Source organism: Pieris napi, chromosome 24 (genome assembly GCF_905475465.1).
Source record: "Pieris napi chromosome 24, ilPieNapi1.2, whole genome shotgun sequence".
Classification (NCBI taxonomy): Eukaryota; Metazoa; Arthropoda; class Insecta; order Lepidoptera; family Pieridae; genus Pieris; species Pieris napi.
In genome coordinates, this window is record NC_062257.1 from 1,762,709 (window position 1) to 1,776,551 (window position 13,843).

Here is a 13,843-nt window from a genome sequence, read left to right on the forward strand (position 1 = left end):
GATTCATTGTAAAAAACCATACAATCAGATAGGAAAATAGACATGCAAATGTCATATTATTTATCGTTTTAATATGAAAAGTTATTTATAATTTTTGTCAAAACTTGTGGTCTGAAAACTCTCCAATTAAAGGCACCTTGCCTATAATTATTTAATCACTATCCCCTTAAAAGAATTACATAGTTGTTTCACTACTTTAAAAAAAAAATTATTTGTGGGAAAATAAATAAATCAGTGGCGCTACAACCTTTATAGATATTTATAGGCCTACGATTGTCAATCTAATAGGCAAATAGGTGATCTGCTGATCTGCTATCTGATCTGATAGGCCCTCTGTGCCTAACACATGTCGACTTTTTGGGTTGGCAAGCCGGTTTCCTCACGATGTTCTTCCGTTCGAGCGATAAATGCGAACATAGAAAGTCAATTGGTGCACAGCCGGGGATCGAACCTACGACCTCAAGGATGACACTGCTCACAAAACAGATATTTTAACAAAATAATATATTTTTAATAATGATGTTGTGATAAACTATTATAAGTATTGACTATGATTATGAAATATACAAGTATACAAGAAAAATTCTTTAATTATGTAAGACTAATTTGCACGCCATTATGTGTGGCAACCATTTTTGTACCATTCTTGCATAATGTTATTATAACATTTCTGAACCCAAATGGCTCACGGCACCAATATAAGGGCCGATTTACATTATCTTATGGCCGATTTACATTATCTTAGTGTTTAGGAGAGTGCTTTAGTACAACTTGAAAGGCAAGTTCTTAAGCGTAGCGTTTACTAAAGCAAGTAGCGTTTACATGTTTCAACTAAAGTACTACCCTAAAGCACTCTCCTAAACACTAAGATAATGTAACGCGGTCTTTAGTGTTTAGGAGAGTGCTTTAGTACAACTTGAAAGGCAAGTTCTTTAGCGTAGCGTTTACTAAAGCAAGTAGCGTTTACATGTTTCAACTAAAGTACTATCCTAAAGCACTCTCCTAAACACTAAGATAATGTAAATCGGCCTTTAATTATTCTACTCAATTTTCAAAAGGAATTTAAGTCCAGTAGAAGCAGCTTTCACTTCGATTAATATTAAATTGATTATAGGTATGCAAAGTATGCGCTCTGGAGAAAGATTTCAAACAATTCCCGTATGGCGATCAGACACTGGTGGGGGAGAGGGGGGTTTCGATGTCGGGAGGGCAACGGGCCAGAATCAATTTGGCCCGCTCCGTCTATAGAGATGTAATTGGTTTTTTTATTATTAAAAACATTCTCCATCTTGTTTTTCTCATTTCATTTGTTTTCGTTCTCATATTTTGTTTTACACTTATTGGAGGTCATCTTTATATATATAATTCTTCTGTGAGTGTGTATATCACTGAACTTCTCTCAAACGACGACCGATTTTGATGAAATTTTTTGTGTGTGTTCAAGGGGATCTGGGAATGGTTTAGATTCACAAATCAGCCCGCCAGATGGCGCTGCGGTCGGTACTTTCATACTTTGCTTTACTAATTGCTTGAAATATCATGCAGGACAACGTCTGTCAGGTCCACTAGTTGTAATATAAATTCATTAAATATTTTAAAAATATGTAGTTTTAGCAACTATATTAACGTTTTTTCTTTTCTCTGGTGAAAATTTAACTATTAATATCTTAATTAATACACTATTATTAACAATTGTTGGCATTCGTACTCAGAGTACTTTATTACTTAATTGTACATTACAAACAACAAAAGCAGAGTTTGTAGTTTTCTTGTCCTCTGAGAACTGTTATATATTAATTTATATTCATATTGATTTATATGTTAATGTATGTTTTTATATTAAATAGATATAGTTTGGTTATTGTATAATTTTTCTGTGTTAATTGTAATTTTAGTTTTGTTATTTTGTCAATTCTTGCCCTTAGTATTTCTTTTTTTTTAAATATTTTTTCATTAGGGTTGCCTGTAATAGATCGCTTATTAGCGATAAGGCCGCCCGTTGCATCTCTAATGATTTATGTTGATTTTATTTTAATGTAACGAAGTAATCAATCAAAACTAAGTCAATTACTAAATTAAATGGCCAATTAGTTAACCAATGATTTAAAATAGAGTAAGAGACTTAATAAGCATCTCTGAGTACGGATGTAATTCGTGGAATAACACATGCTATTTTAACATCATATGTAATAGTGATTGTTTATTTAAATTCAAATTATATTTCAGTCAGATATATACCTGTTAGACGATCCCCTGTCTGCGGTGGACGCAAATGTGGGAAGGCAGCTTTTCGAAGGCTGTATAAATGGATATTTGAAGGGAAAGACGCGAATATTAGTCACCCACCAAGTGCACTTCCTGAAGGCAGCGGACTACATCATTGTGCTGAACGAGGTTTGTGTTATCAACCAGTAATATTCATGGTCTGCCTTTCGATTCTGTAACTCACCTTTCGAACTCACACAGCGGTTTTCGTAGCGGCGGTCGCGCTCATATCAGTCGTGAAGCAGTCATTTTACGATTTGGCATTCTGATAAGGAGGGAGCTTGTAGTTTATTGTTTAAATATATTTTTTAAGCTATTGCATAGATTTTATCGCGGGCTTTGAGCGCGGCGACTGAATCAATAAATTCCGTAACGAAATAAACCTAACACATGATGACGTAATATAGGTGTGGCCAATACGTGTTAGAGCGGGACAGAACGCATACTGCGTCTCACATCGGTTTAGCGTGATTGGATAGGCGTGTTAGTCTGAGTCTGGTAGAGTCGTAGATTGAATTAATATCAAAGAAAAAAAATCCTGCAAAAAATAAATAAACAAAGGATTGTGTGGTTTTATGAAACCACGGTAAAAGTGAAACTTTTTTTCACATTATAGACATTTAACTAAACAATTTTGAAAAATGGAAATTTATACTTGGAAAATTGAAATGATAATGGGAAATAATAAAAGTAGACTAAGTCTCCAACTAATATTTTATTGAACTCTGTGTCTTAGAGAGTACGACATACATAATACTTAACAATTATTTAGATTATATACACATATTAAATAATAGTCTTTACACTACACGGTCAGCTGCTGCGAACTATAGGTGCCGCCATATTGGCCTTGGCTGCTATGACGAGCGCCTTTCACTTTATCCCTACTCCGCGGCCGACCGTCACGCGACATGCAACACACAGACGAAAAAGTTTGAGACGATGTAATAAAAGTTTCACTTTAATAATTATAATTGCATAAGTTGATAAAAAATGCTTTGCAATAGCTTTACCGTGGCAGTCCCCGAGTGCCACACGTTTTTTTTTATTTGTCTCAAGGTATTGGAGATAATATCAGGGATTCTGTATATAGAAACATTCTCTTCTAGTAAAGCCGGTGTTTTCTCCTTATGGCGTTTAAATTAATGCTACTATAAACGTGAAAGTTTGCAAGTATGGATGGATGTTTGTTACTCTTCCATGTAAAAACTACTGAATGGATTTTAATGAAAATATATAATAACTAGCTGATCCGGCAAACGTCGTTTTGCCATGTTTATCATTTATAATAAAAAATAGGGGTTGATCGTAGAGGGGTGAAAATTAGGGGTTGTATGAATTTTTTAATGGTGTATCATAAAATTTTTTTTATCTAAAAATTGAAAAAACAATGTAGGGGTGGACTACCCTTAACATTTGGGGGGATGAAAAATAGATGTTGTCCGATTCTAAGTTATACCCAATACGCTCACAAAATTTCATGAGAATCGGTCAAGCCGTTTTGGAGGAGTTTAACCACGAACACCGCGACACGAGAATTTTATATATTAGATATAGCTTATATATCAGAATAAAATATAGACTACAATTTATAAAGATATCGTGTGAATTGTGAAATATCAAGAAAGTAGGAAAAAATCTACCATCTGCGAGCTATTCTGGCGTGCGCTGCGAAAACCGCTAAAGTTACACATATGTAATATATGATGGAAATGTTTATCTTAAATAGTCCTACAAAAATGCCCGCCTCAGTATATATATATGTCTTATGTGTAAGCCATTATAGCCAAAATAGTGAACCATAACTACAATAAAAATTGATAATTTATTGCAAATGCACATTTGGTAGTAATAAATTGATTCCTAAACGAAAATATATACTTTTATACCATCTGATATTTAAAGTAGATATAATTGTCTTAAGGTGCGTACAGACTATATAACATAACATGTTATACAACATTGGTATACAACATGTTTCAGATAATGTGGACACTGAATGTTATAAAACATGTTAAAATAACATGTTATTGATATGTATGCTAGGACGAACCCAGCATTTACGTTTTTTTGTTTTTCTTTTGTTATTTAAAATAGTTATATAACGTTGTTATATTGCATTGTTATTCTAATGTGTACAGTATTGTTTTATGTTATAATGTTGAATAACAAGATTACATAATGTGGACGTGTTATAAAACACAAGTTATATAATATGTTACATAGTCTGTACGCACCCTTACACGCATCATTTGGACAAATTTTAATCTTGCGCAGACAAAGTCGCGGGCCCTAGCTCAAATATAATAATTTTAGCTTTGTATATTGAATTTGTTTAAAAGATTTAAACGTGTACACATGTAAGATAAACGGCTGTTATCACTGACTGATAACGAATCGTTTATACGTTATCATAATTATGAAAGGTAATAAAATATTAGTTTCCATTGCTATTGAGGTCATATGTAATAAAAGACACTGTGAAGGATCTTCTGATTTCTTGTGGCACGATATAAAGATGATTGCAATAGGAAGATTTCTGCAAAATCACTTACTGCATCAAAAGCATAGTGGCTCGCGGGACGGCGGGCTGCCTATAAATATTATTGGAGAAGTAGCGACGACAGTCCTCCCGCTAGTTAGAAAATATGTGATAAGGTCCCGCACAAAAAATCACTATTACTATCGAGCATTGACCATTTAGTCTTGCTAATAATTGAGATATTGTTTGTATGACTTTTAAGAATGATTAAACAATCGACAAAAACGCTGCACATATTCGTGACGCTAATATTATTATTACGTTTTACCCCTTAAAATTTTACCCTTATGCGCCTAAACAAGTTTCACTTCAAAAAAAAATCACATGACGGTTATAGGTTGGTGGACTCATTTTCCGCACTTCGACCAAACAAGAGTAAATCTTAATCTTAGAATAAATCGTCAGTTAATCGAGAGTAAATCAATTTTACGTTTTACCAACTACAAATTCTAAGAATAGTGGGCTTATTCGGGAATTGCTACTATACCGCCGTGTCGCACGGTATAACAGCTATTCCTAGAATAATTTAATGGCGTCAGTCAGTCCAATCAGTCACTAAATTAATAGTCTAGCATTGTATAATGAAACGTTTAAACAATTTATTATTTATTTATTTGTTTTTAGATTTTTTATTTTCTATAATATTAGAATGAAATTCAACTGGGCTCAACAGAAGTTCCTTTTTAGACGAAAGCCTCAAACAAACAAGAAATAAAAACTTTTTGTTGTCGTTTGACACCTGTTAAAAGCTACTTTTTCACACTGTAATACGGCAAAATCGAGTTGACATGATGTATGCTCTTACACCGTCCCGTTGTAGAACAACATTTATTTGCCGAGTTTTATTTTCGTTCACCATTCTCTTGCTATTCGCGTATTGTTATTCCTAGCACATCTATACTATCGATTACGTGGACAAACGACTATGGATTTACTCGAGATTAAAATCATGGAATAGATTATTCTTGGTATAGTTACTCGTGTATAAATTGAAGTTTAGTCGAATCGACCCTTAGACTCGTAATTGGTCCGTTGTACGTAAAGTCCTGGCTAATTTAGCCAGCCCAGCTCCTTCCAGAAGCACAGAAGTCTCCTTGGCAGAGCGATCTCACTGTTTCGAGGATTTCTGCACGTTGATTAGCCGCAGCCTCGCATTCCAGGACTACGTGGGTGACTGATTCCTCTGCGCTGAAACAGCCTCTGTACAAGGGGCTGTCTGTCGCGCCTAGGACAGACGATGACGATCACTTTAAACATGTTTAGTGAGAGAGAAGAAGAGTTGTTTAGGTCCCTCCTGCCTCGTCATCACCGTTCGTGCTGTATTAATTCTAAATTTCATCCGATCATGATGGCTCCGCTCTACAAGACACTTTCTTTTAAGCGTGGAAATTACTCCAATAATTGTTTAAAGTAAGAGTATACTCCTCCCTCAAAGGCAGGCAACGCACCAACTAAAAATGGCTCGTAGACTTCAGTGGTAGTTTAGTCAGCAAATTTCTATATAGTTTTAGTTATTTTTCTAGAAGTCAAACGAACCGGGATCAGAAAACTTGTATTGGAATATTAATTTATTTTAAAGAGATGAAGCCACAACGGAAAACCGCGAAATTATTCCCACTGCAGTTATTATTGTTCAGTACGGTCAGCAAGTGTTTTTCATGTTACTAGAGAAAAGCATATTTTTTTTTTATGATTGGACAATTCACACCAATTGACCTAGTCCCATGCTAAGCTGGTGAAGCTTGTGTTATGGGTACTAGGCAACGGATATATATACATATTATAGGTAGATAGACATATAAATACATATTTAAACACCCAAGACCTAAGCCCAACACCAAATGCTCATCGCTTCGATGTTCGTCTCAGCCGGGGATCGAACCCGGGACCCATGGATTCGCAGTCAGGGGTACTAACCACTAGACCAATGAGCCGTCAAATTATGTGTATATGACAAGGTTATAAAGCAGTTCTAATTATTAAAAAAACATCGGCGCTGCAACCTTTTTAGTCTGGGCCTAGATTTCTGCATCACTTTCATGATTATTTTACTTTATCAATCAGCCTTTTGTGCCTGACACACGCCGTCGACGTTTTGAGTCTAAGACAAGCTGGTATCCTAATGGACTTTCTGTCTAGGTGCGCATTTAACATTCGCTCGAACGGTGTAGGAAAACATCGTGAGGAAACCGGCTTGTCTTAGAACCAAAAAGTCGGAATGTGTCAGGCACAGGAGACTGATGAAATGCGTATTAGATTGACAGAAGAACTAGAAATCTGAGGCCCAGACCTAAAGAGGTTGTAGTGCCATTGATTTGTTTATTTATTAACTATTACGATTAGATCATCTTTGACTCATTCTGAAGACAGAGCCAAAAACAGCCTCTAACTTTGTTAAACTATTTACATTTAAAATGATTGATTTGCTGTCCGTACAATATCGTCTTACATTGGATTTTAAATAGGTTAACTTCAATAGGACGTCCATTGTGATACTACTAATAAAATAACTCTATAATCTTTGAATACATTTTCTTCTTCTACAACAAAGTAAAAAGGTTTTATTTGTCTAGTCCAGTTTAATATGATTAAAAAAAACAATAATTAAATAAAAGTAAAGGCCTGTAACTCACTTGCGTGACACGAGCATTGAGAGTGTCTCAATAAGAGAGGGCTCGCATCCATAGAAATCTAATACCTTTAAATAAAATTGCAAGGCCGGCAGCGCACTCGCGAGCCACGAGCATTGAGAGTGTCTTAATGCAAGAGGGATCTCATCAATATAAATCTAATACTATTAAATAAAAAAAAGACCGGCAACGCATTCGCGATCCCACTGGCAATGTGTGTCCATGGGCGGTGGTATCACTTAACATCAGATGACCCTCCTGTTATATAAAATAATATTAATAATATTCCTTAATGCTTGTTTATTCACACAAACTATTTACTTTCGATACATATTAAGTGAGTTTGAAAGATTCTTGTCGAACTATAATGACATAGTTGTTAACAGAAATACGTAATTTATCTCTATCCGTACAGACTCACCGATCAGCCTTGCTATTCTGTAACTCACATTTCGAACTCACACAGCGGTTTTCGCAGCGGCGGTCGCGCTCAAATCAGTCGTGAAGCAGTCATTTTATGATTTGGCATTCTGATAAACAATAAACTACAAGGAGGACCTTATTAGAATGCCAAATCATAAAATGACTGATGACGAGTTACAGAATCGCAAGGCTGATCGGTGAAGATTCTTTTACGAAAACATCAGCAAAATCTATTAAAATGTCGCTATTCTAGCTTCAAATTGTAGGTGTCGCTACAAATAATTCAACTTAGTACTCAGAGTCTTTCATTAACTCTAAAGATTGTTCAACTCGTCGACGATATTATTTCGTAATGAACGATCGCTAAATGCCTTGTTAATCGGCCTGCATTGCCAATTATCGTTCCAAGAGAACTGGAATACTGTATTAATAAATACATATTATGTATTAATATGTATTTTTTCTTTTGTTTTTATTTATTTCACTGCAAGAGTAATAACCCGTTATTCTTTATAAAGAAGATGATTTAGGACTATTATACCAGTGTTGCCCAACGTTGATTCCAAGCCCCACAGGGGTGCAATTTGATTGTTAAGGGGCAATCGAAATCAGCTGGATTAATATAACACAACGTGCAGACTTGAGATTTAAGCTTACCAAATTGGAACCTAATATAAAATCACTAAATTAAAAATCTTTATTAAAATTATTTAGAATTTGAATTTTTTCGTTGTGTTTTGAAAACTTACTTTTTTGTTCGTTTACAATTTCCTAGTGATTTCTTCCTAAAACCTATCAATTAAATTTCTTAAATGAACAATTAATATTTTATATTTAAATTATGTATAAAGGGGGCATAAGAATTTTAGGTAGACTTTTTGGGGCATGGGACAAAAATAGTTCGGAAACTGCTCTATACAAAAGATCAATATAGAAATAATACAGTTCCCGATGCTTCGGGACATTATCAATGCACCATGGTATATTAAAAATTTATTATTCACAAGGATCTCAATGTGGATACAGTTTACGAGTTTAATTTGTTCAGTATCTCTGCTTGTATCTCAAAGAAATTTTTCCAATTTAGTTAAATGCAATCAATAAATTATTTCCTCTAAAGGAACAATAATCACTTGCATGTTACGCGTAGCAGTGTTGGCCAAGTGGCTTCAGCGTGCGACTCTCATCCCTGAGGTCGTAGGTTCGATTACCACCTGTGTACTTTCTTTCTATGTGCGCATTTAACATTCGCTCGAACGGTGAAGGAAAACATCGTGAGGAAACCGGCTTGCCTTAGACCCAAAAAGTCGAGCGCGTACGTCAAGAACATCTATCACATACTTGCCTATTGGATCATGAAACAGATACAGAAATCTGAGGCCCAGACCTAAAAAGGTTGTAGCGCCATTGATATCAAATAAACGCATGTCAACGATATGTGTCGTTCAGAAGGCTGATCTACGTATAAAATAAAAGTTAGTAAGAGTACTCCGTTGCCACTAACCAAAGAATGTTTTTCTCCAGGGTCAAGTTGAAAATATGGGTACATTTGATGAGCTGGTGTCCTCTGGGAAGGAGTTTTCAATGATGCTCTCCAATCTACAAGAGAGCAAGGAAGATACTGGATCTTTGGTAAGTGTTTTAAGATCAATAATAATTTGTGGATTTGTTGCGGTTTAACTCCAACACACACACATCAATTACATTAGAACAAAAGCATAAATATCATATTTATATATGTGTCTATATCTATCAAAGGAAAAAATTAAACAAACAACCACAAAATAAGTGACCTATACGTTTTTAATGAGAATAATCTTCTTTAAGGACCGATCTGGTCGCTAACTCCAAAAAAGTACATTGTTTCTTTCCATTTTTCGTCATCGTTTCTTGAAGTAGGGAGAATGGAAAAAATATATGGTGGAGTTGAGTAGTTTATGTATTTTTGAAAGATCGATACACGATTTAAATAACTTCGCTCGATAGAAAAAAAATCCAAACATAGCCAATTTTTGACACTTTGAATTCATTTTATGACGAAAATGTATATAGAACATGATTTTGAAATTTACATGACATATTTTTATCGCAAGCCTACTTGGCTCCATTTCAGGAAAAAAATGGATAAAATTACATAAATTTAATGTTTTACATAACTAATTGTTATTACGGGCCGGCGTGCCTCAGTGCTCCAGCTCTCCACTGCGCCCCGCAATCCACCCCGAGACACTGACACAGCAATTCGTGCTGGGATAGGGCCTTAAACCTTACCATCCATTAAAATATTTTTTTTTATGATTGGACAATTCACACCAATTGACCTAGTCCCATCCTAAGCAGGTGAAGCTTGTGTTATGGGTACTAGGCAACGGATATACATACATATTATAGATAGATAGACATATAAATACATATTTAAACACCCAAGACCTAAGCACAACACCAAATGCTCATCACATCGATGTTTGTCTCAGCCGGGGATCGAACCCGGCATCCATCCATCCATCCATGGCATGGACTCGCAGTCAGGGGTACTAACCACTAGACCAAAGAGCCGTCCATATATTTTACACTTGAAATACGCGTTTCCAACAAGTTTTCTCCTCACCCACGATTTTATACTCTCCGTGGATTGGGTTTAATTTAACACAAAAAACGGGTTCTATCTTATATGTCTCTTATACAGAAAGGCGATGAGAAAGAGACTCCGCAGTTATTAAGAGCAATATCGGCAACGGAGAGCGAGGACTTGGAAGAGTTCGAAACGCAGAAGATGGCAGCCGAAGAGAAACAGTCCGGGAACCTGCGATGGGAGGTCATCAGGTCCTACTTCAGATCTGGCGGAAACATATGCTTCATCCTATTCACAATGGGCATCATTCTCACCGCAGCAGCGTCAGCAGCGGCGGCAGATTATTGGATTAGTTTTTGGTATTTATTTCAAAATTTATACACAAAGAAAACACGGAACATTTTACACCTATCTTTATGTACTATGTACACTTATGAACGTTAATATATAGGTAAGGTAATGCCAATTAGATTATGTACAATATGTGAAAGAAAAGATCGTGAGGAAACTGGCTATATACCCAAAAAGTCGAAGGTACGTTGGGCATAGAAGGCTGACTTGCCTATCAGAAAAAAACTAACACAGAAATCTGAGGCCCAGGCCTCAAGGATGTAACACCCGTGTTACTTACATAGTACATAAAAATCTATATACTAACTAGCTGGCCTGGCGAACATCGTACCGCCTAACAGTCGATTCTTTATTTTTTTTGAATACTTATTCTGCTATTCGGGACACCGGTCTAGCTAGTAAGATAAAAAATAGAAAATTGATAAGACAACAAATACATTAATGTCAAAAAATAAAAATTTCCCTTCCCGGAACCCCTCCACTAACACTTGAACTTTATGGTATGGTATTAAAGTTCAAATTGCCTTTAAATATTATTACGAATATTTTGTATGGGAATATAGAAAAGTGTTGTTTTTAGACTTTTTCTCTCATTTTTTTTTAAATTTTTCTCTCCGTAAGCACCAGCACAGCAAGAATATTATAAAAAAAGAATCAGACAAATCGGTCAAGCCGTTTTCATGTTATGTCGTGACAACGGAAAACGGGTTTCATTTTTATATATATAGATATCAATAATTTAAGGCAGTGTGCCTTGAATGGCATTTCCTCGCTGTATTGCGATATTTATTCGTTTTGCGATAGCACCAGCCTTGGGGTCATTGGTACTACCTACCAGGCGTCAACTGAAATCTTTAATTGGCTGTGCACTTGAACCACACGGCCCAAGATGGTCTAAGATCCCGATATACAACGACCTTCACCGAGATGCTTATTTAATGAAACGTATTTTATATTTCATTTAATATGTCAATAAATATAATCCATATGGGTTGCCTAGCAAATTTCAGTCCAGAGTATTTTAATTAATATTAAAAAAAAAATTTTAAACATTTCACCGGCATGATTATTAGATAAATTCTATACCAATCGAAAGTATGAAGCCCATAGAATATGCAAACGTTAGGTTGTTTTTAATCAATTAATTATTTATGTCTATATTTTTTATGTGACACTAAAGTATATATACTTCTTTAGTAAAAAAGAAAGTTATAGTGATACATATATAATACTACCCTGATTAAAAATATTGATTGAAAAAAAATAAAAAAATTTACTACATGCAAATTATTAAAAAAAATTTTTTTAAAAATATTAATTAAACAAAAAAGAGTCTCTATTTCAAAGGGAACAACATCAAATTTGGAGTAAAGACTCTTATATTTAAGCCTTTTATTATTTTTCGTCTGCTCTGCGGCTGCTCTAACTTTTTTGCTTTACACAAGTAGCATCCCATACCCGCCCCATCCTCCAAGGAATCAAAGACATCCCAAACCTGCATATTAACTTGCACATTATTGGAGTTTTTTTTTTTATTGTTCTTTTTTTTATTTTTTTTTATTGACAATTCACACCAATTGACCTAGTCCCATGCTAAGCTGGTGAAGCTTGTGTTATGGGTACTAGCCAACGGATATACATACATATTATAGATAGATAGATAGACATATAAAAAAGCACAACACCAAATGCTCATCACATGTCTTGTCTCAGCCGGGGATCGAACCCGGGACCCATGGATTCGCAGTCAGGGGTACTAACCACTAGACCAATGAGTCGTCAAGTTGCCGAATATTTGGGTATAATAGCATCCTTTCCATCTTGACGTATGTAGTTCCACAACACATCGTTTTTAAGGCACTTTCCGCCGCGCACCACCTCTTTGTAGAATCAACTGCCAGTAGAGGTATTTCTAAACCGTTACGAATAGGCTTTCAAGAAAAGAGCGTACCCTGAAAGGTCGGCAACACACCCTTGGCGTTGCAAATATCCATGGGCGGCGGTTATTACTTTATTCAAAGTCACCTGAATCCTAAATTATTCGTCGTCTTAAATCTAAAGTTCAGGAAGCTTATTTTAGCTTGTTTTAGCTGGTACTCATTCTCTTATTGTGTTCATAGCGTTAAACTCAATTTCAAGAGTATAGAATCTTCTTTATTTTGGTTCATACAAATTGTTAAAGGATCGATGATTTCAGGTCCAATCAAATGGCAGCATACGAGGAAGAGATGCAAGGGAATGAATTAGGTAATTATTAAATTATTTTTGTCAAAACAATTTTGTCTTGTAATAGTAGTTTATACAACTGTCATATAATAGAGGGTATTAAAACATGAGTGTAGTTTTTTGATAAGATTACACTCATGTTTTAATACCTAATTATATGCAGTTGCATACACTACTTTATTTAATCTCATGGCTATAGGTTTCCAAGTAATAAAGTCTTGGTAACATTTGTCGTACGCTTTTCTTGATTTTTCTATCAAAATACTATTCGTCGAGTTAACTTTTCATCGGTATCGTTGGTGTTGCTTGACATTTTTGCTACTAAAGTTTTATCCAACAAAATATTACTCAAATTCGTATGTACTAAATAGCGCCAAAATGGAAAAAGTCTGTTATTGGTCTATTGGCGCGGAACCAGCGCGCTCACCACAGATTATGTGTACTTAAATTGAATTGAAACCTCCTTGGTCGGGACACATTGTACTTTAATAGTTTTAAAGCATTCTTTTGTTAGGGGCCTCATAGCCTAGCGGTCTTATTAAGTGGCAGCTAGGTGAGGGGTACCGGGTTCGATTCCCGGTTCGAGGGCAAGTTTTAATTTAATTTAAATTTGTTCTCGGCCTTTGGGAGGGTTGTGCGGTACCGGGCGAGTGCCTAAACCGTACATGGACGACATGGTCGAATTTCTAAAGCAAAAAGCTCGAATTATAAAAATCTTATACTTGACGCTGGCTAATGCACAAACCGTGCCAGAGCCATAAAAAAAAACCGTAAACCGCTTTTGGCTTGAAAGTTTTTTGGATGATATATCATTTTAACAGTACAGTCCTATCG

At 35.4% G+C, this 13,843-nt stretch overlaps 1 protein-coding gene across 1 annotated transcript in view; it reads left to right on the plus strand.

Annotated features, from left to right (window-relative positions):
- Positions 1-13,843, plus strand: part of LOC125061767 (ATP-binding cassette sub-family C member 4-like) — a 77,327-nt gene that overhangs the window by 39,281 nt on the left and 24,203 nt on the right. The window contains exons 11-15 of the mRNA XM_047667364.1: positions 1,115-1,252; positions 2,227-2,394; positions 9,385-9,492; positions 10,547-10,791; positions 12,981-13,030. Of these exons, the coding sequence (XP_047523320.1) occupies positions 1,115-1,252; positions 2,227-2,394; positions 9,385-9,492; positions 10,547-10,791; positions 12,981-13,030 (709 nt within the window). The remainder of the gene's footprint in view (positions 1-1,114; positions 1,253-2,226; positions 2,395-9,384; positions 9,493-10,546; positions 10,792-12,980; positions 13,031-13,843) is intronic.